Source organism: Marmota flaviventris, chromosome 2 (genome assembly GCF_047511675.1).
Source record: "Marmota flaviventris isolate mMarFla1 chromosome 2, mMarFla1.hap1, whole genome shotgun sequence".
NCBI classification, from domain to species: Eukaryota; Metazoa; Chordata; class Mammalia; order Rodentia; family Sciuridae; genus Marmota; species Marmota flaviventris.
In genome coordinates, this window is record NC_092499.1 from 119,322,616 (window position 1) to 119,342,856 (window position 20,241).

The following is a 20,241-nucleotide window of genomic DNA, read 5'->3' on the forward strand; positions in this document are numbered from 1 at the left end:
TAAGCCCTCCCTCTGCGGCAGCCATATAACCTCCAGCCTGATGTAGGAGCTGGCATCTTCAGAAAGCCAAAGGCCATAATGAACCCCGGAGGGTGGTGAGAAGAAACACCGGGGAGGTAGGACCCTCCTGAACTGCCAGAGGAAGTGAGGCCACTGGAAACCAGCTCTGTTTGCAGACAAGAGGAAGACAGGGACTTCCCACCTGCCCAAGTATCTATTCTGTCAGAAATCCTTTTTTTTTTTTTTTTTTTCTTTTTTTGAGTTTGGTTCATCAGATGCTTAGGGAAGGGGGAAAACTTGAAGTCCTCCTGTCAACTAGGGCGAGACTGAGCTGGCTAGATTATGTCCAAATGCAGCCAGAGATGGGAAAGCATACAGGACTCAGGAAGGAGTCCTCATAGAGTCAACAGGCCCAGGTTCTGGCCACAAGCATTTTGGATAATCTTGGATGACTTGAACCTCTCAGAACTTCAGTTTCTTCATCTATCTCAGGCAGATCTGGACATCTTTGGTGGTGAGGCCATTTCCAGCACTGACATTTTTATGAGTTAAATATGACTCCAGCCCAGAGAAGAGAAAGGAATCAGGAAGGAGACAAATAGCCAAGAGGGAAGAGGTGGGAAAGACAAAAAGACTATAAGTGTGGACCCAAAAGTACAGTTTATTGTCTACCTGAGGTGGGTCAAGAAGGGGAGGAGGTGGGGTAGAGAGGAGGGGCTCAACTGAGCAGGAGCAGTGGACCACTGGGACCCAAAGCCACCTGTCTGAAAGGAGCAGGGTGGGAACAGAGGACTAGAGATGCAGACACCCTGTACCCGCCACCGGGCCATCCCACTGCATGACTGCTGGCCTGGTTGGTGGGAGGGCAGTTCCACCTTGATCATCCCAGAACTGGGTTCTGTTTGAAGGGCAAGAAGGTGAATAAGATGGGCTTCTCAGGCATCAAGATGAGGTTGAACTTGGTACCCACATCGCTGAGATGTTGGATTTTAATTTTGAAGTTCTCCAGCACCTGAGAAAGGGAGCAGTGGGCTTAGGGGAAGGGGGGGGGGTTCTGTCTCCCCTGGGCCCAGCTTGTTCACCTGCCAGCAGGGCCTTTGAGTGTGATTGAGGCACTCTAAGAGTGGACAACCAGCTCCACATTTAACCCCGCACTGTGTCCAAAATGAACCACTGGTGCTGATCCCTGGATTTAGACCTTGACTAGTTGACAATATTCCCTCTCTTGTTCCCACCCCCATCACATCACCTGAGGGGAAATAGATGGCCAGGGGACACTGGTAGGTGATAAATGGGTTAGCTCAAAAGAGGAGGCCAAAGGGAATTGTGGGAAACAGATGTGCCCCAGCTGTATGATCTCTGGACTCTGTGCAGAGATGAGAAGAGTAGGGCTGGTGACTACCTGAGGGCCAGGGCTAGCCCAGGGACCCAGATGTCCTCAAGCTCAACTCACGTGAATGAGGAATATGGTCATCTCCAGCTCTGCAATCCGGCGGCCCAGACACTGCCGAATACCCCAGCCAAAGCCAAGGTACCGGAAGTAGGTGTTGTTCTTGTCATTGTCCAGCCATCGGTTTGGGTTGAAATTGCCAGGGTTGGTGAAGAAGCTGGATTCTTGGCCCATAGCATAATTGGCCACCTGAACCAGTGTCTGGGGATGAGGTGGTCGGAGGCCTGAGTGGGTCTCACCTTCCCACAGTCCTGAGCACAACACCCAGCTTCCCCAAGTCCCTGAGCTCCATCCTCTCCATCCCCCCTCTCAATCCCCGCAGGGCTTCCCAGCTCACCCAGGGCAGAAATTCTGCCCATGTGTATGACCTTAACCAAGGCCCAGCCCCTCCCTGAACTTCATCCACCAAATGAGGACAGCTAAAAACTCAAGGCTAAGATAACCCAGAGAATTTTCCTGCCCTTTCCCCAGCCCCAGTGCTTTCCACCGACCCAGGCAGACTGAGGTCTATCTCCTAACCCTGAACTCCAGAACATTTCAGTAATCATTCCCCACGGTGCCTAACACCTCTGTTCTTCATTCAAACTTGGACTGTTGCTGCTGAGAGCTCTGCAGGGCCCCAGGGCAAGGCAGAAAGGCAGGACAAAAGCCCCCAATCACTACTATCTGTCTGGAATTGCAGCCTGACCCCAGCCTCCTCTGTCTGACTAGCAGAGCCGGTAACTCCCTGGTTGTACCTACCTTGGCAGGAATTATGTAGCCACGAAGAACCAAGTCATTCTCAAGATATCTCTGCACAGTCACAGAGATGGGGTGGAGTCTGTGAGGAAGAGGACACTCAGAACGGATGGCCACAAAACCTGGACACAGGTCATCCCCACCCCGATTTCTGCATCAGCATGGCATCTCAGACCCAGATGCAGCTCCCAGGGCATCTGAGACAGGACTCAGGTCCTGTCAGGGCTGGTGACTACCTGAGGGCCAGGGATAGCCCAGGGTACCCAGATGTCCCCAAGCTCAACTCACATTATCTCCTCCCCATTCCCAGCCTCTCACCTCCTACTTCTAATTGCCTCTCCCACCCCATCCTTGGAAGCCTTTTCCCAAGCCCTGCTCCAGCCCTGCCCAGGAGTGGGGTGGGGGTGGTAGGAGTGGACATGGGCTTACCTCAGTGTCTCCTTGATACTGGCTTTGAGGAGTGGGACCAACTGCAGCATTGTGTTTATGTCTCCCTGGGCCTGGCGCCGGGCAGCCAGAACCTCTGCCCTCAGCATCTCCTGCACTTTTGGGGTGCGTGCCATCTCGTACATGTGCCACTGCAGGGTCATGGATGTCTGGCAGGGAATGTGGGGGTGCAGAAGACCAGAGGGCCTGTCACTCCAAGGCATCTCAAGGTGGAGGACCCAAGCTAAATTATCGTTTATAAGAACCTCTCCCCCGATAACTACCTCGTCCCAGTCTCCACGCCACCTGCAAAAGTGGAGGGCCACAAAAGTGGATGGCCCAACAATTTGAAAGGTAAATATCTAAGAAGGCCTTCTTGCCACCCAGGCAGGAATGTTTGGGGCAGCACTTGTCCTTGCCCTCATCCCTCATGTCACCCATCGTCTCCCCAGCCAGAAGAGTGTCAGCTGTACTACTGATGTCTTTCTGCACAGAAATCTGGGGGCCTCTAGAAGCCAAATCCTACCTCCAAAAGTGTTGTGCTCCCAAATGACTGCAATTCCTGTTCACATGCCCCGTGGCACAACCACCCCTCCCCAGCCTACAGCAGCAGAGTTTCAAGTAAGGCTCAAAGTCAGACCTCAGACCCACACTCAGAGTTGTAATTAGCATGTGGAACAAATGGAGATTAACCAGTTAATTTCAACATAAACTAGAGAAGAGTGAACATTGATCTTCAAACCCCACAGTCCCAGATTCCTCTATGATGACAAACTAAGCCCAGTTAGGATCCCAGCCTTGAACATCCTCCCTCCTGTGACTAGAACTTGGATTGTTGGTGTAGGATCTTACCAAGGATCAAGTTTCTGTCCACAAGGCTTGGAGACCTTTCTCTTCTCAGCAGGGACCACATTGGAAAAAGTGGCACTCAGTGCCTTCTCTGCCTTAAATCCTGGTATAGTTCCCTGGAGCCTCCAGGAGAAGTACAGAGGCTCCGGCCTGACCTACGTGGCCCCTTCAACACCTACCTGCTCTCCTCTAGCGCCACCACCACCACCCGGCTCTCATACACACCTGGCCCTCCAGCCACACAGAATTGCACACAGCTCCTGAAGCCCAGAAATCTCCCCCAAGCTAGTTCCTCTTACTGGAATTCCCTTCCCCACCCAAGAAGCAAGTGTCCACTCCTTCAAGACCCCAACCACACGTGTGGGGGGTTTGTCTCTGGACCTCCATGGCCTGCCACAGAGTGGGTGGGTACTTGGAAGATTCTTGGCTGATAAGGTAGTTAAATAAGTTAGTAGCTGTGTGACCTTGGTCAAGTTATTTAATCTCTCTATGCCCCAGTTTCCTCATCTAAAAAAGGAGGAGGAGAATAACATAGCTCATAGTGTCCCTTGCTAGTATTAAAGGAGGGAATGTGTGTAAAAGTTTGGGACACTGCCTGCCAGATAATATGTGCTTCATAAATGGTTCCTCATCTTTGGTGCAGATTTTCACCTTTTGGAGATTTCCTCTACATCACCCACAATGAACTATTTTTCAAATGCACGCCAAGTCTCCATCTACAGCCTGTCATAGGTACCAAAACTTCTCCACCGGAGTATCATATAAAAATAATAACTAAGAAAGAAAGTTATTAACCCATGGGACTTTGACACATGCCCCTTGCTAGTCCTGAAATGAAATTCCTTCTCTCTCTTCCTACAAGGGACTTCAAGATACAAGTTGAATTTTAGCTCCTCTCCCTGTCCTACAGGGATATGCCTCTGGCATCACGGCCCTGTAACATGGGTGACAGATATCTGATGGCATCTCTGCCTTTCTGCTATCAGCTGCACTGTGTGCCTCTAAAATTCACATTTCAGGACATGGTGGCTCCTGCATGTAATCCCAGAGACTCAGGAGGCTGAGCAAAAAGATCACAAGTTTGAGGCCAGTCTCATCAACTTAGGAAGACCTAGGCTCAAAATTTTTAAAAATTAAATTAAAAAATTAGGGATGTTGCTCAGTGGCAGAGCACCCGTGGGTTCAATCACCAGTACTGCAAAAAAATAAAATTCACATATCAATATCCTAACCTCTACACCATTGCACTTGAAGATAGGACCTTTAAAAAGGTAATAAGAATAGAAGATCATCCATGTGGGCCCTAGTCCATAATGTCTGGTGTCCTTCTAGGATGAGGAGGTTAGGACACAAACATGCACAAGAGGGAAGGTCAGGTGCAGACAGAGGGAAGAGACAGCCATCTTCGAGTCAAGGAGAAAGGCCAATGAATGGATCAATCCTACCTGCACCTTGATCTTGGACCTCCAGCCTCCAGAACTGAGAGAATCACCTTCCATTGAAATTATTGGGTTACAGTGTCCTGAGTAGATGAACATGGCCCTTACCTCAGCCATTTAAGAACCCTTGAGGGTGTGTTCATCTCTATAGTCTCAGTGCCTGTATCCCAATTAATAATCCATAACACCAAATCATTAACTCACTGTCCCATTAGCATAGGGGAGTTTAAGAAATTAGAAAAAGGGAAGGCGCACAGGACAGATAGGTTTTAACGTTGAGAAGAGAAGTTTCTAGCGTACTGTGCAGAAAGCAGGAGGGAGACCTCACAGTAGTTGCCTTTTAAGTATTGGGTGGTGGGGGGACCATGGGGTACTGAGGTGTGGAAGGGGAGGAGGGAAAACAACAAAGAGACCCTGGAGGGCAGAGCCCAGGGCAAATTCCTGTGCCCCTGCAAGCTTTCTGAGGTGTTTCCCTGGATCTAAGTGAGTTGTGTCCCCCATAGGCCTGGGCTTCCACAGAGCAGGACTCCAAATAAATCTTTTGCCTTTGAAGACTTATGCAGAAGCTGAGCCTTATCACCTACACCTGGTAATGCCTTCTCACAGGCACAGAAAAAAAGTGTCCAATCAGCATCAAACTCTGCCTGTGGGTAACCTGACTTTGACATCACCCTCCTAAGAAATGAGTGTTTAGAGATAGAGCCAGGAGAGGAAGGCATATCCCATATGCGGAGAACCCTTTGGGATAGCAGGACTTCAGACCACCACACCACTGGGAGGGAAGGTGCACATGGGCACAGGAACCAGGAGATGTGCCCACAGCCACTCACCGTGTCCACACCTCCTGCTAATAGCTCAGTAATGTTGGCTTGGATGTCCTGGAAGGGTAGCTTGTTACTTCCCAGGAGACTATACAGGATTCCAGGGTATTTGCTGAAGTTTCTTTTCTGTCTCGAGTCCCAGTAGAAGTTCTGTGTATATTTGTCAGCTGTGGAGCAGGGGAAAGAACCCAGATGGGGTGGGGAGGGTGATCTTCGGGAAAAGATAGAATCAAGGGCTGGGGATTCCGGATCCCAACAATCCACCTTTTGAAGGCTATTATTTTACTAAATACCTATACTAAGCTCTTTGTATCTGCTTGTTAATTTAATTCCTGGCCACAGCTCTATGGGGGATGAGACACCACCCCATTTTCACACAAAGAAATGGAGATTCAGAGAGGCAGTCACTTGTCCAAGATCGAGTGGGTGTAAGAGGCAGAGTTGGCGTTTAACTCCAGCCCACCCCAATCAGCCTTTTCTACCTGACCTTCTCCATTCTCTTCCACCCAAGTTCTGAATTCTTAAGACCCAGCACAGCTGGGACTCAGACACTGATCCTTAACCCTGCAGGGATCTTGAGCTCCTTTGAGGAAAACTATGAACATCTTTGCTTCTCTATCTCTAGAAAATTCTAATCTCCCCCAATAGCCAGCCTTGAGCCCACCATTTCCAGGGCTTCCAGGGCCTTCCTGATACCATGGCTACTCACCAGAGAATGGGTTTCCTACATGATAAGTGATGTCCATTGACAAAGCTCAGGACAAAGAAGCAACCCAAGGCCTGGGCCTTCCAACTGGATTGGTTTCTCCCAGCACTGAGCTCCCACCCCTTGAGGTAAACGAGGCTCTCCTGGCCCCCATGCCTGGATGTCCTGGGAATAGCCAAAGGAGCCCTCACCTTTATCAAAAATAGTGTCCCATGCGGCCGCATGGTCCCTCCAGGTCTTGGTTCTGAAGAGGCGAAACAGTTCTGGGGGTAGGCTGAGCATGGGCACACTGGTGTGGAACATCTGATAGATGGCATCGATGAACTTCTGGGCCTCGGGGTCCACAATCTCCTCCAGCATCCCCAGGCGCTCCCCAAATATGATGTTGGTGATGGCTGCCAGGAGAGGATGAGGCTGAGGGGCCTCTTCCAGCCCAGCCATCCGAGAGCCTCTGCCTCTGCCTCCACCACACACACACACAGGAGCCCTTGACTCAGCCTCAACTTCTCCATTCTCTTATAAAGGAACCCAGGCCTGAGCCCCAAAGGGATAAGAACACAGGATGGAAAAAAGCTGCCCTTCTGACAACTGCTCGGGTCCCTCAGAAGGGCATATGGAAACCCCTGAAAAGAGATGTCTAGATGGAAAGCAGGGTCTCCAGCTGTGCCAAGGAAGGCCCCATGCTGGGATGAACCTGCTCGGCCCACCCCTCCTCCAAGAGGGAGTTCTCATTGCAATTGATGACTTGGCTACATTCACAGGTCAGACAGGAGAATGGGGACATAAATCCCTGGGTAATCAGCCACCCAGAACCCAAGAGGCTACAACCACCTCAAGTTCTTCTCACCTACCAGGTAAGGAATTTGAATGTTGATTCTATACCAAGTTCATGATTGAAAGCTGATTTTATACCCAGATCTCCTGCAGTGACCCCATGATCTCCACATGCAAGTGTTGTCCCCTCTGCCACTGCCAACCAGGAGCAAGTCTCTTACACTCAAAGGCAAAGCGGAACAGGTCATCACTGATGTCTCCTGAGAAATTCCCAGATTTCTGCTGCTTGACACGCTTGTTCAGGACACCAATGAAGTCTTGAGCCACCGCCTCCAGCATGGGTACGAAGTTCTTGAGGACCTCTGGAGCCATCATCTCCTGGTTCAGGATCACCCGATTTTTCTTCCAGTCTTCTGACTTCCTGAGAAAACACAGGCCCCAAGCCCCATGGTCACAGTCCCCAAGCATGACAAACACAGAGGAGTCACTCGGCCTCCCCGGAGCTGAGCCAGAGTTGAGCATGTGGCACCCATGTGTCCTCACCTCCTCCCAACACCCTCGGCCTGTCACCTCCTCCCTGCTTTGCCTGGCCTAGGAGAGGAGAAAGGAAGGAAGAGGGTGATGGAGACCAAAACTCCAATCCCCTCCCACTCCCTCTGCAGCTGCCACTACAAGCCAAAAGTTCTTATCCTCAGCACCTTTTAAGCGATTTTCAAGCTGTCCAGTCCCTGTTACTGCAAGTCTGCCCATTCTACTGTACTGCCTCTCCTCTTGGCCCATGTTCACCTTCACTGTCAAGCCCATCCCCCATCACCTTTTCTTACTCCTATACAAATTGACCAAGCTCTCCCCTCTGTACCCAAAAAGTGGCTGCTATTCACTACAGTGGGGGGAATCTCAGGTACACAGAATTAATCAAAAACCTGAGTTCAGCAGGACACAGTGGGGAATACCTACAATCCAGCTACTCAGGAGGCTGAGACAGGAGGATCTAAGTGTGAGGCCAGCCTGGGCAATTTAATGAGATCCTGTCTCAAATTTTAGAAAGAGCTGGGGGTGGAACTCAGTGGTAAAGCACTTGCCAGCATGTGCAAAGCCTTGGGTTTGATCCCACAAAAAACAAACACACAGTTCCTGAAGTACTCTTAAAAATCAGTCCACATGTAGCCCCCTTTGTAATTTGGGAGACATATTGTTTGTTGGATATATTATTATAAACTCATCACCCAACATAAAAACTAGGAACTTGACCATGGCTTGCTTTCACCCTTCTAGTTCTCCCAATGCCCTTCCTCCCCACCCAGGGACCACCAACTTGGACCCCTTAATCTCTTTTGTGTATGGTTTTATTCCATCATTGTTTGTTTGTTTGTTTGTTTGTTTTGGTACCAGGAATTGAACTCAGGGGCACTCGACCACTGAGCCACATCCTAAGCCCTATTTTGTATTTTATTTAGAGACAGGGTCTCACTGAGTTGCTTAGTTCCTCGCTGTTGCTGAGGCTGGCTTTGAACTTGTGATCCTCCTGCCTCAGCCTCCTTAGCCTCTGGGATTACAGGCATGCACCACTGGGCCTGGCTCATCATTTGTTCTTAAAAGGTACTTTTTAAAAAATAATTTATTTCAATCAATCTTTTTTTATAGCTTTGTTTTTATTTATATATTTTTATGTGGTGCTGAGGATCGAACCCAGGCCTTGCACGTGCTAGGCGAGCACTCTACTGCTGAGCCACAACCCCAGCCCTTAAAAGGTACTTTTTAAAAATGTATACTTGTCTTCAAGTTCTTAAAAAAGCTATCATGCTTTCAGGGACTTGCTTTTTTCCACTGGAATGTGTGTGTGTGTGTATGTGTAATTTTTTTTTTTTTTTTTTGGTACCAGGGATTGAGCCCAGGGGTGCTTAACCACTGAGCCATATCCCCACCCCTTTTTGTATTTTATTTAGAGACAGGGTCTCGTTGAGGCTGGCTTTGAACTCACAATCCACCTGCCTCAGCCTCTGGAACTGTTGGAATTACAGGCATGCACCACCACACCTGCTGGATTCTATATTTCCAAACAGCATCTACACCATTGTGGGACAAAGAGTCCATTTATTCTGACCAGTATGTACCACCACTTGCATATCCACTTTTCTGTTGGACATCTAGGTGGCTTCCTGATATTTGCTATTATGAACAGCATCTAAGCAAACATTCTAGCCCATGTTCCCTGGGTACATGTGTTGGGAGTGTATCCCTAAAATCAGAACTGTTTCATCATTGGTATGTGAATAGTCAATTTCAGAACTATTGACAATTCTAAAGTAGAGGCACCAGTTTACAGTCTGCCCAGCTAAGGATGAGAGTTCCAGTTACTTCATTCATAATCTCGCTAACACTTGATACAGTCAAGTTTAAATTTTTTTTTTTTTTTTTTTTTTTTTGGTACCCAGGGTTTGGTATTAGGGATGCTGTATCACTAATCTACATCCCCAGCCCTTTTTAAAAATTTGAGACAGGGTCTTACTGAGTTGTCTAGGTAGGCCTCCAACTTGCAACCGTCAGCCTCTTCAGACACTAGGATTACAGGTGTGCACCATCATGACCAGCTACATCTTCATTTTTTTAAATATTTATTTTATAGTTGCAGTTGGACACTATACCTTTGTTTTATTTATTTATTTTTATGTAGTGCTGAGGATGGAACCCAGGGCCTTGCACATGCCAGGCAAGCACTCTACCTCTGAGCTACAACCCCAGCCCCTACATTTTCATTATTGATGATAATTTGATGATAACACAGTAGCCACTACATTCAATTCACTGACTTACTGCTTCTCATTGCCCCTTTAGACTGTGCGGGAGTCACTGTGGAAGGACCCTGCACTCCCTGTCACTGTTCCTCCAGCACCTGGCACAAGGTCTAGTGCATAGTGGATGCTCAGTAAGTTGGGATTTAATGATTAAAGCAATGAAGGAGAACTTCCCAGGGTCTTTAATTACTCATAAAGATCTTCAGCCTGGCATTTCCCTGGAGGTTGGCAGGGCAGTTCACTTTCTCTATCTTCACTGTCATGTATGTTATAAAGGCAAGAGGATGACAGGGTCTTGCCTAGAGGCCCTGCTTGGAAGGGCAGAGCAAACCTGATCCAGCCCGCCCGCTAGTATCTCCCTCCTCAGGGCTCCCCTATCACCCTGGAAATGGCTCAGGACTCACTTCAGTAGGACTCCCATGGGCCTCCGGTAATACTGATGATAGGCCACCCAGGGGGGGATAAGGAATCGTTCTGGGTTGGGACCCTCCGACTTAAAAATCAAGGCCGCATCTTCAGGGTCCATGATATAAACTGACTCCACGTTGCCGAGCTTCTCCCTGGAGGGGTGGGGAGAGGGGTGACATCAGGATCCAAGTAGAGCCATGGAGACCCTAAGCAATTAGGGCTCATTGCATGACTGCTGTAGGGTTCCACAGCTTTCTTACTGTGTGACCTGAGGCAAATCCCTTAACTTCTCTGAGTCTCAGTTTCCTTGTCTGTAAAGTGGAGACAGATATAGTACCTATCTCACAGAGTTCCTGAAGGACAAAATATGCAGGGTATTGATGTGACAGTTCACTGTGGTTACGCCTTCTATGAGAGATAGCTTCATGATCATGGTTGCTGTTGTCACATAGCACATCCCAGGACTAGCCCTGGCCCAACCTGGAGGCTTCCATGGATCAGCCAGTCTTCAGTCTTACACTTGTCCTTCCTGTGGCAACACCCTCAGCACCTCAGACTCTCAGAACCAAGGCACACTTTCATGTCCTTCTGGAAGGGCCTGCGACTCACTGTAGCCTGCCAGCCAGGCCAGAACCCATCGAGCCCGGTGACAAGAGAGGTCACAAAGCACTTTGCAGATAGACTCTACTAAAATGCAACCATTCCATGTGTTTGGCATCCTTATAAGAGGATGAAAAGGAGGACAGAGCTCAGAGGGACGACCATGTGAAGACAAGGGTAGAAGATGATGTCTAAAAGGCAAAGAGAGAGGCCCCCAGAGAAAGCAACCCTGCAGACACCTTGATCTCAAACTTCAGGCTCCAGAACTATGAGGCAGTAAAGTTCTTCTGTGTAAGAAAGAAAGGGAGAAAAAAGCCCTACTACAAAACAACAGAAAATCCCACTCCCTGCTTGCATCTGCCTTTGCCTAAGAAAGGCTACTTGAAGATACAAATTTAAGGCAAAAACCTCACAAAAACATGCAGTTGCAAGCCAGATGTGCTGTCACTCCCCTCTCTCCTCTCCCTCTGTGTCTCCTGCCCACCTTGGAGAATACCTTGTTCACCACTAAGCCAGAAGGCCTGGCCCCACTGTCCCGAGTCTCAGCCTTGGCTTGTTCATGGCCAGAGAATCCCCTTGGTGTTTTCTGGCTACCAAGTGTCTTTTTAAGTATTAGCTCCATATCCCAAACCCAGATCGCCAAGTCCTTGATCTGCTCTCAGTGTTATCAATCCCACTCCCGGGAAGCTCGCCAAGGCAATGACCTGACATCAGAAACAAGCCTGCTGGGTCCAAGAGCCAAAGCTGGGAGTGGGCTAAATTTTCACCTTCAAAGGCTGGCTTAAAAATATGGCCTATCCATACCGTGGACTACTGTGCTGCCCTTTAAAATTATTTAGAGAGAGAAGAGGAAAGAAACCTGGGATGCACCGTGGGGCACTGCCATACCCAGCACACTCATTCCTTGTGGTACCAGGATAAGACTGGATCTGATTTCCATCTTTCATTGGTGCATTTTCTCAACTGTTCCATAGAGAATAGGAACAGCCTTCACCGCATGGGGGAAAACCATGAAAGCTGTATTTCAAATTCCTCATGTTTATCAGGAATCTGTTACTTCCCGGCTATGAGCTGTAGCATCATCCTGACACACAGACCTGGATGTCATACCATTTGGGTTCCAGTCCTGATTTTGTCCTGATGAATTGTGTGACCTTAGTAAGACCCTCCTCCTCCCTGGGCCTCAGTTTCCCCATAAAATGGGGCTAATAGCACAACTTTGAAGACATGTTGCAAGGCTCAGATGAAAGCAGATCAGAAGAGGGCTAATGAAATAAGGTACTCTGAGGGAGAAGGGGAGGTCTGAGGAATGAAACTGACCACATTATATTGTTTTACTGTGTGCCTGTGCAAATATGTAATGAATTCCACTATTATGTATAATTATAATGCACTAATAAAAAAGAAAACAATTAAATAAGGCCTTCCTACTTGAGGAAGTAGATAGTGGGGAAAGAAAGAGAGAGAAGGAAGCAGAGATAACAGGGGGGTACATGAGGTAAGGTTGGGTTGCAGGAACAGACAGGCCCAGGACAGAGAGGAAGAGAGGAAACACAGGAAGGAGCCACTTTCTCCCAAACAGCTTTCTCTCCAAACAGCTGTAAGGTGGGGGGGGGGGGAAGCAATCTGGGCTTTGACAGGGTTGTGGGAGAGGGAGGTAGACAGCAGTAAGGTCCCAACACAAGCAAGCCCAACTCACACAGCCACCCCACCCCTCAAGCCCTCCAAGATGTCACATGTGCTCCTCCCCTGTTAGAATTCTTTGAGTTCAGGCTGGGGCTGGGGCTCAGTGGCACAGCGCTTGCCTGGCCTGTGTAAGGCTCTGGGTTCCATCCTCAGCACCACATAAAAATAAAACAAAGGTACTGTGTCCATCTACAATTAAAAAAAAATACTTTAAAAAATAAATAAAATACAAAATAGGCTGGAGATGTGAATCCATAGTCAAGTGCCCTTGAGTTTGATCCCCTGTACACCACCCACCCCACCACATCAACCAAAAAATACTTCCAGGAGTAGCTTGAATGTCACTAACCTTATCCATCAGTAAGCCAGGGACAAGCCATATCCCTGGGGTCTAAGGTCAAAGGGTCAAAGGGCCGAAGCAGAAACGAGGCTTTCTTTTCCTTTCCCTTTGAAAGGAAAGAGACAGAAACAGCTGCTCTAGAGCCACGCAGGGCTGCAGGGTGCAGTTAGCACCCCGGCAGGATGGAGATCTAACTAGTGACCGGGCACACTGAGCCTCAGTGTCCTCCTCTGACCATGAGGACAACAAACTTCCCTCACAAGGCATCCTGGGGATAATGGTTATGGGAAGCATTAGGGGCCTTTCTCTCTTACCACCCAGCGGCCACCGTGAAGTTTCAAAGGGGAAAGGAGAGGCCTTCCCCACCACCATGCCTAGCCTGGAAGAAATAAAATCAGAAGGTAGGCAGAAGTCTGTAACTAAAAACAGACCATTTGGGGAGAGGGGAGCACAGCCAAGCTGCCTACGCCCCTGTACCTCTCTATGCCCCTGTACCTCCCTATCCTGTCTGCTTCTGCCCTTTGCTTACCTGTAAATGGGGCCATACTTCTGGAAATTCTGGACATGGTGATAGTGGATCCTGTAAGCACCGTTCTCCCTCCAGAAATGGTACAGGTTTAGCCAGCCATTATCACCAGGGGAAGGGATCTCACTGAAGGGACGAGGACTGCGGGTGGAGATACCAGCTATTCCAGTGGGTGCTCTGGGATGTCCCACACCCTCCCTGGCAGCGCTCAGGAATGCCTGGCAACCTTTAACCAGGACTGAATGCTGGAGAAGTCCCTTGGCCAGCATTCTGTCCACACAACTGCCACTCCACTGACTCCACTACAAGAGAACTTGCTGGGATAACTGTCGCTGGACCCTGGGGGAAAGCTTATAACTACTAGCTCAAGGCTGAGAGAGAAGCTGATAAAGCCAAGGGCCTCCCTCCTCCTGCAGCCAGCACATCCCACAAATAATCAGCCCCTCCCAGGGTGAAGCCTCAATCTGGAATTTCTGCAGCCAGCAAGGCTACCGCAATACAAGGATATCCTCAGGTGTCTGTTCTCAGGCCAGCCCTAGCAGGCTCTCAAGATACGTGCCTCCACTTTCCCCAGGGCCGAGGCCTCCTGCCAGCCTGTGGTGGGTCCAGGTGCTAGCAGACACCCACAGCCTGGGATTGGGGGCAAGAGGAGCCCAACAGGAGACTGAGTCACCTTGCCAATTTGGGGGCCACATACATCTTCCTTGTGGCCCACTATTTATATGTCTGATTATAAACTGTATGGTTAGCTGATTTTTAAAGTTCTATTTTTTTCTGTTTGCCAACCTCCCTGCAAAATACCCTTCTTCGTTTCTGAAAGTGTTATGATTGGCAAATGTTGCTATCATTATTATGAATATTATTTAATTATTTATGTTACCAGGGATGGAACCCAAGAGTGCTTAACCACTGAGCAACATCACCAGCCCCTTTTATTTTTTATTTTGAAACAGGGTCTCACTGAATTGCTGAAGCTGGCCTTGAACTTGCCAGCTTGCAAGTTCCTGCATCAGCTTCCTGAGCTGCTGGGAGTACAGGTGTGTACCACTGTGCCCAGCACTATTATTATTTTTTAAATTACAGTCATATCTGTTCATGTAGAACTCTGAAGGAAAAGATAAACATGAAAATTAAGATATTATGAGTTGAACAAAAGAAGCCAGACACAAGAGTATTCGTTGTTGGATTCTGTTTTGACAAAGTTGAAGGATTAACAAAAATAATTTATGATATTAGAAGTGTGGGGTAATAATTCAGAGAGAGTGCAAGAGAACTTTCTGGAATTCTGGCATGTTCTTTTTTCAGCTGTATTCACATATGTCAAATTCACTAAGCCACACACTTGTGATTATTTCATTTTATTAAATATAAGTTATTTGATTAAAACAGTGAACAAGCCAGGCACAGTGATGCACGTCTGTAACCCCAACAACTTAGGAAGCTGAGGCAGAAGGATGGAAGGTTTAAGGTCAGCCTCAACAATATAATGAGACCCCCATCTCAAAATTAAGATAAAAGAGGATGGGGGTGTAGTTCAGTGGTTAAGCGCCCCTGGATTTAATCCTCAGTACATCCTTCCTCCCCACCAAAAAGAGAGAGAGAGAGAGAGAGAGAAGTGCGGGGAGGGAAGAGTGATTGCAAGGAATTGGCTTATGCAATTGTGGGTCTGACTTAGCTCTGAAACATAGTCTGGAACCCTCAGGCACACCTGAAGCTGCTATCCACAGGTGGAATCTTCTCCTTCAGTGAAGCTTCTTATCTGCCTTTCAACTGAATTAGGTCACTCAGCTCGCCCAGGGTGATTTCCCTCACTTCAAATCAGCTGATTATGGACTTTAATCATATCTACCTTCGAAGCAACACCTAGATTAAGGTTTGATCAAATTTCTGAGGACTATAGCCTAGGCACGTTGACACATATTCTATCAGTACCACTGACTGTACATAAAACACTACATTAAACTGACTAGTGGTTCTACTGAACTTAGAAGACAGCAATCCTCCCTAATCCTGATGCCACTTCCTGGAGGGGCAAGGAAATCTCTTCCCCCAGAATCAACCACTACAAGTCCCTATCCATTTTTATTTCACCTTGGAAGACTCTTCTGGACATTTGCTTTCCTAATCCACACCCCTATGCTTGGCCCTGCTGTAGTCAGCCAAGGACCCCCCACACTGCCGTTTCATTAGCATCTTAGAAATTTCCAGAGATATGAAAAATTGAGCTCTATATATGTAATAATAATTGTAATGCATTCTGCTGTTATACATAAATAAAAATAAAAAAATAAATAAGCCAAAAAAAAATTTCCTTTGTCTCACTCTGGTTTCTTGACCCATGTCTTTCCTGCCTGGTTGGAATGCATCCATCTTTCAGTACCTTCCTTAAAAACAGTGTAGGAAACGTACATTTTTGATTATTTGCTTACAAGTACAATGTCTTTTTTTAGTATTTATTTTTTAGTTGTACACAATACCTTTATTTTGTTTATTTATTTTTATGTGGTGCTGAGGATCAAACCCAGGGCCTCGCACGTGTTAGGCCTCGCACGTGTTAGGCCTCGCAGCTCTACCACTGAGCCACAACCCTAGTCCACATTACAATGTAACTTTATTCTGCCCTCACACTTAAGGTAAAGATTTTTGCTAGATATAGAATTGTAGGTTGCGCCTGGCATGGTGGCACACATATGTTATCCCAGGACTTGGGAGGCTGAGGCAGGAGGATTGCAATTTCAAAGCCAACCTCAGTAATTTAGCAAGACCCTAAGCAATTTAGCAAGATCCTGTCTCAAAATAAAAAGGGCTGGGGATGTGGCTCAGTGGTTAAACTCCCCTGGGTTCAATCCCTGGTATCAAAACAACAAGAACAATAACAAAAATGTAGGTTGGAAATAATTTCAATTTGTTAAAATTATTTTTGAAAGCATAACTCCATTGTCTTCTACTCTCTAGAACTACTATCTAGAAGTCCAAAGCTATTCCAATTCTTGAATCCTTGCATTTACCCCTTTTGTTCCCCACAGGTAAGCTCTTAGGATCTTCTTTTTCTTATTTTGGCTGCTCTAAAATTCACAGTGCCCTTGCCATATCAGTTCTTGGGCTGGACCTTCAGCAGGCTCTTTCAGTATGGAAATCTTGTATAATTTATTTCATCATTTCAGCACTCTATTTTCTCACTATTCCTGGAACTCCTATTCATACACAAACCTTCCTTTGTTTTCACCAAAATCCTTATAAGTATTTCCCTTAAATAAGGGGAAATTTGATGCTTCTGAACCATCTTATAGAAGTTGCATTGGTCTGTCCACTGAATGTGATGTATTCATTTAAATCCAAAATTCTGAGGTTCCACTATCAATTTGGATGGTTAGGCAGGGGCCAAACCATGTGAGGTAACAATCAAGTGTGGCCATCTGCAGCACTGGGCATCTCTATTCCAGGCACTGGGCTGGGTGAGCAAGACCCAGGGCACATGTGGGTCTTGCCCTGGGGGGCGTCACATTCTTGGAGGCAGCAGGAAAGCTGTAAGCAGGAGCCAGCCTCAAAAGGATTCCAGCATTCAGAGAGAGGGATGAGGGAGCATCCATGGGCTGAGGCTCAGTGTCCCCTACAGGTGGGCTTGGGAGATGAGGCTTGTAGAAAAAGGTCAAAGGAGACATGCTAAATCAGGCACAGTGGCACATGCCTATAATCCAAACAGTTTAGGAGGCTGAGGCAGGAGGATAGCAAGTCCAAAGCCAGCCTCAGCAATTTAGTGAGACTCTGGGGAGCTAGGGATGTGGCTCAGTCGTAAAGGGGCTCCTGAGTTCAATCCCTGGTACCAAACAAAGAAGAAGAAGTGCTCAGAGAAGGCAGACACAACAACCAAGAGAGGGCTGGGAGAGGACCAAATCCTAAAAGAGAGCAAATAATTCATCCAGCACAAGTGCGCAAGAGGCCAGGATCTGAGGTGGTATCTGCATTTTCCATTCCTGTAAGTTTTGGTGCTTTAAGAAGAGCTAAATTAGGATGGGCGTGTGTAAGTCAGGAACAGCCACCCACAGCCTGCTGGCTGCATGCCAAATTCCCACCCTCCACTGCAGCATTTGAAGGACCATTTCCAGAGAGGAATAGAAGGGAATGGGAGGACACAGAACGCCAGGGTCTTTACCACATCTCCTCACCAAACCCACACGGTCAGCCACTGTTCCGCCTCTTACCAGCTGATACCTTCAGACATGGGCATGGCTTCTCTAAGAGTGACTGTCCACCTCTGTCAAACAAGCTACCTGACAGGGTTCCCATTCACCAGAGGACGTCATTTGTGAGGCCCAGAACCCACCTTTTGAACCATGAATCCTTGCGTGGCTTTCCCTTTGAGGAATGTGGCCATAGAGAAGGAGCAGGGACCTGATCGAACCTGGGTGGGGAAGACAGGTCAGGTCAGGGTGATTGTCACTTTCCTTCTTTTGGGCAAAACAAGGGAAATGTAGGCAGGAAGAAAATAGCAAGAGATAGGAAGCAGGAAAAGAGGGAGCAGGTGAGGCAGGCCTGAAGCTGGGGGAGGAGGGAAGAGGGATAAGACCCATGGGAACAGCAAGGAGACCAGCTCCAGAGAAAGTTCTTTCCAGGTAACACTCACTATGCCTGGCAATGATGAGCAGGCATGAGGAAGGGAGTGACTCCCAGAGGACTGTGTCCCCACCTGGGCCCCTGCCCTCCCCTCACTAGGTCTCTGTAAGAGTGTGCAGGACATGGCCTTGTCTGGCTGCCTGTAGCATGTCCCACAAGCTCCCTGTACTGCTGTCCTACCTGACGTACTGACCTGTGGCCCTAGACTTTCTCCAAAGCCCCTGCAACATACTGCCCACAGGGAGCAAACAGACTAGCAATTCAGTAGAAGTAGGGAGGCCTGGCTTCAGGAACAGGGAAAAGATCCTATTCCCTGCTTCTGCCCTGAAGGAGGGGGAACCATGTGATAGAAAGAGCAAACAGCAAACTTGGCCTTGGGCAAGCCCCATGGCCTCATCTATGTCAGGGAAATATATTGAGCACCTAACATGCGCAGAGCACTTGACATGCATTTCTTCTTCCCATCCACCTTAGCAGGTGGGCTCTAGTACTTTTGCTAGTTTACAGATAAGGCCAGGCAACTCGGGAGGCTGAGGCAGGATATAACTGCAAGTTGAAGGCCACCTTGGGCAACTTAGTGAGACCTATCTTAAAATAAAAAATAAAAAGGTCTGGAGCTGTAACTCAGTGGTAGAGCACCTCTGGGTTCAACCTCAAGTACCACAAACAGATGAGGAAACTGAGGCTCAGACAGGATGGCTACTTGCCCCAAATCACAATGCTAATTAGCATCAGAGCTAAGAGCACAAATTTTATCTGGCCTCGGTCTGGGCTTGAGCCCCTCACTATGCTGCTGAGAGGTGGGCCTGGGGACACTAAGTAAGGATCATCAGCAGTGTGAGAGAACACTGCAAACTAGAGACGGCTGACCGGATTGACCTATGTCACAGGTTCAGACAGCTGAGGAGGCTGAGGATGTAATTTCTGTGAGCTCGCATTGTATACAGATAAGAAGACTAAAGTTTAAAGAGGAGCAGAGACCTACCCAGTGTCACTAGAGTGAAGCAGGGGTCAGAGCTATAGGGATGGCTCTTCTCCCAGCCTGTCCTCTATGAGGCCAGCCCCCCCCCACCCCCCCGCAAAAAAAATCACCTCAAATGCACCAATAAGAAAAATATGGAAAAAAGGTCACTAGAGATTGCAAGACAGTAGGTTCCTCACTGGCGGTGGAAGAAAGGCCAGAGATGGTGAGAAACCTTGGGAGGCCTTCTAAGAACTTGAAACAAAGGAATTTCACCTTGGAGCCTGACTCCCCATCATCCCTAGTCAGCCGACCCTGATCTGGGCAGTGACTCAGCATGGCTGGCTCACAAGGAGGTCTGGTTCATTGATCTCAGGTCTGTGGCTAGATGGCTTTGGATTCACTCCAAGACCTTGACAAATGTGGCCACCAGCAAACCCAGCATGTCAACTCTTCCCTGTCCACACACTGGATCTCTGTCACGTTTCTCAGATCCTTCTACTATACCAAACTCTCCAGACCCATCCTCCTAGCCCAGGTCAGCCCCCATACACATACCTTCTACACTCACTCCCCAAACAGCAAGGGCTAATCACCAAGAGACTTGCCAATCATCTCAACAAAGCTAAAGCACTCTCTTGCAAGCACATGCTCTCTCTCTCTCTATCTATCTCTCTCTCTCTTTTGTGGGGGGAGGGTACCAGGAATTAAACCCAGGGGTCTAATCTTAACCACTGAGCCACATCCCCAGGCCTTTTTATTTTTATTTTGAGACAGTGTTACTAAATTGCTTAAGACCTCACTGAATTGCTGAGGCTTCCTTTGAACTTGCCATTCTCCTGCCTCAGCCTCCCAAGCTACTGAGATTACAGGTTTGTGCCACAGCTTCTAGCTCTAAAGCTCTCTTGATAAAAATACATACATCAAAACACACACACACACACACACACACACACACACATTCTATGTAGAATAACTCATGATGACTATACTACACCTCATGTTTACATTGAAGAATTACTTCTCTCTCTCTCTTTTTTTTCCAAATCTTATCTCCTGATAAGTAGAGGTTAAATTTAAAACACACATAAGAGATGGAAAGTAGACT

General features: G+C 47.9%; 1 protein-coding gene across 1 annotated transcript; it reads right to left on the reverse strand.

The window, feature by feature from the left end:
- Positions 1-880: 880 nt before the first annotated feature.
- Cyp11a1 (cytochrome P450 family 11 subfamily A member 1) lies at positions 881-13,827 on the reverse strand. The gene is made up of 9 exons (XM_027923462.2): positions 13,562-13,827; positions 10,403-10,558; positions 7,425-7,624; positions 6,621-6,824; positions 5,733-5,890; positions 2,618-2,784; positions 2,192-2,270; positions 1,454-1,651; positions 881-1,012 (listed from the first exon to the last, which is right to left on the reverse strand). Exons 1-9 carry the CDS (start codon positions 13,825-13,827, stop codon positions 881-883), a joined length of 1,560 nt encoding a protein of 519 aa, XP_027779263.1.
- Between the last annotated feature and the right edge of the window lie 6,414 nt (positions 13,828-20,241).

Excerpts from the sequence above, each read along its gene's own strand:
- Cyp11a1 (XM_027923462.2), bottom strand. The coding sequence starts at position 13,827 with ATGCTGGCCAAGGGACTTCTCCAGCATTCAGTCCTGGTTAAAGGTTGC. Across the intron at positions 10,559-13,561 it reads AAGTATGGCCCCATTTACAG|GGAGAAGCTCGGCAACGTGG; the intron begins GTAAGCAAAGGG and ends CCACCCCTCCAG. Across the intron at positions 2,271-2,617 it reads AGTATCAAGGAGACACTGAG|ACTCCACCCCATCTCTGTGA; the intron begins GTAAGCCCATGT and ends TCTTCCTCACAG.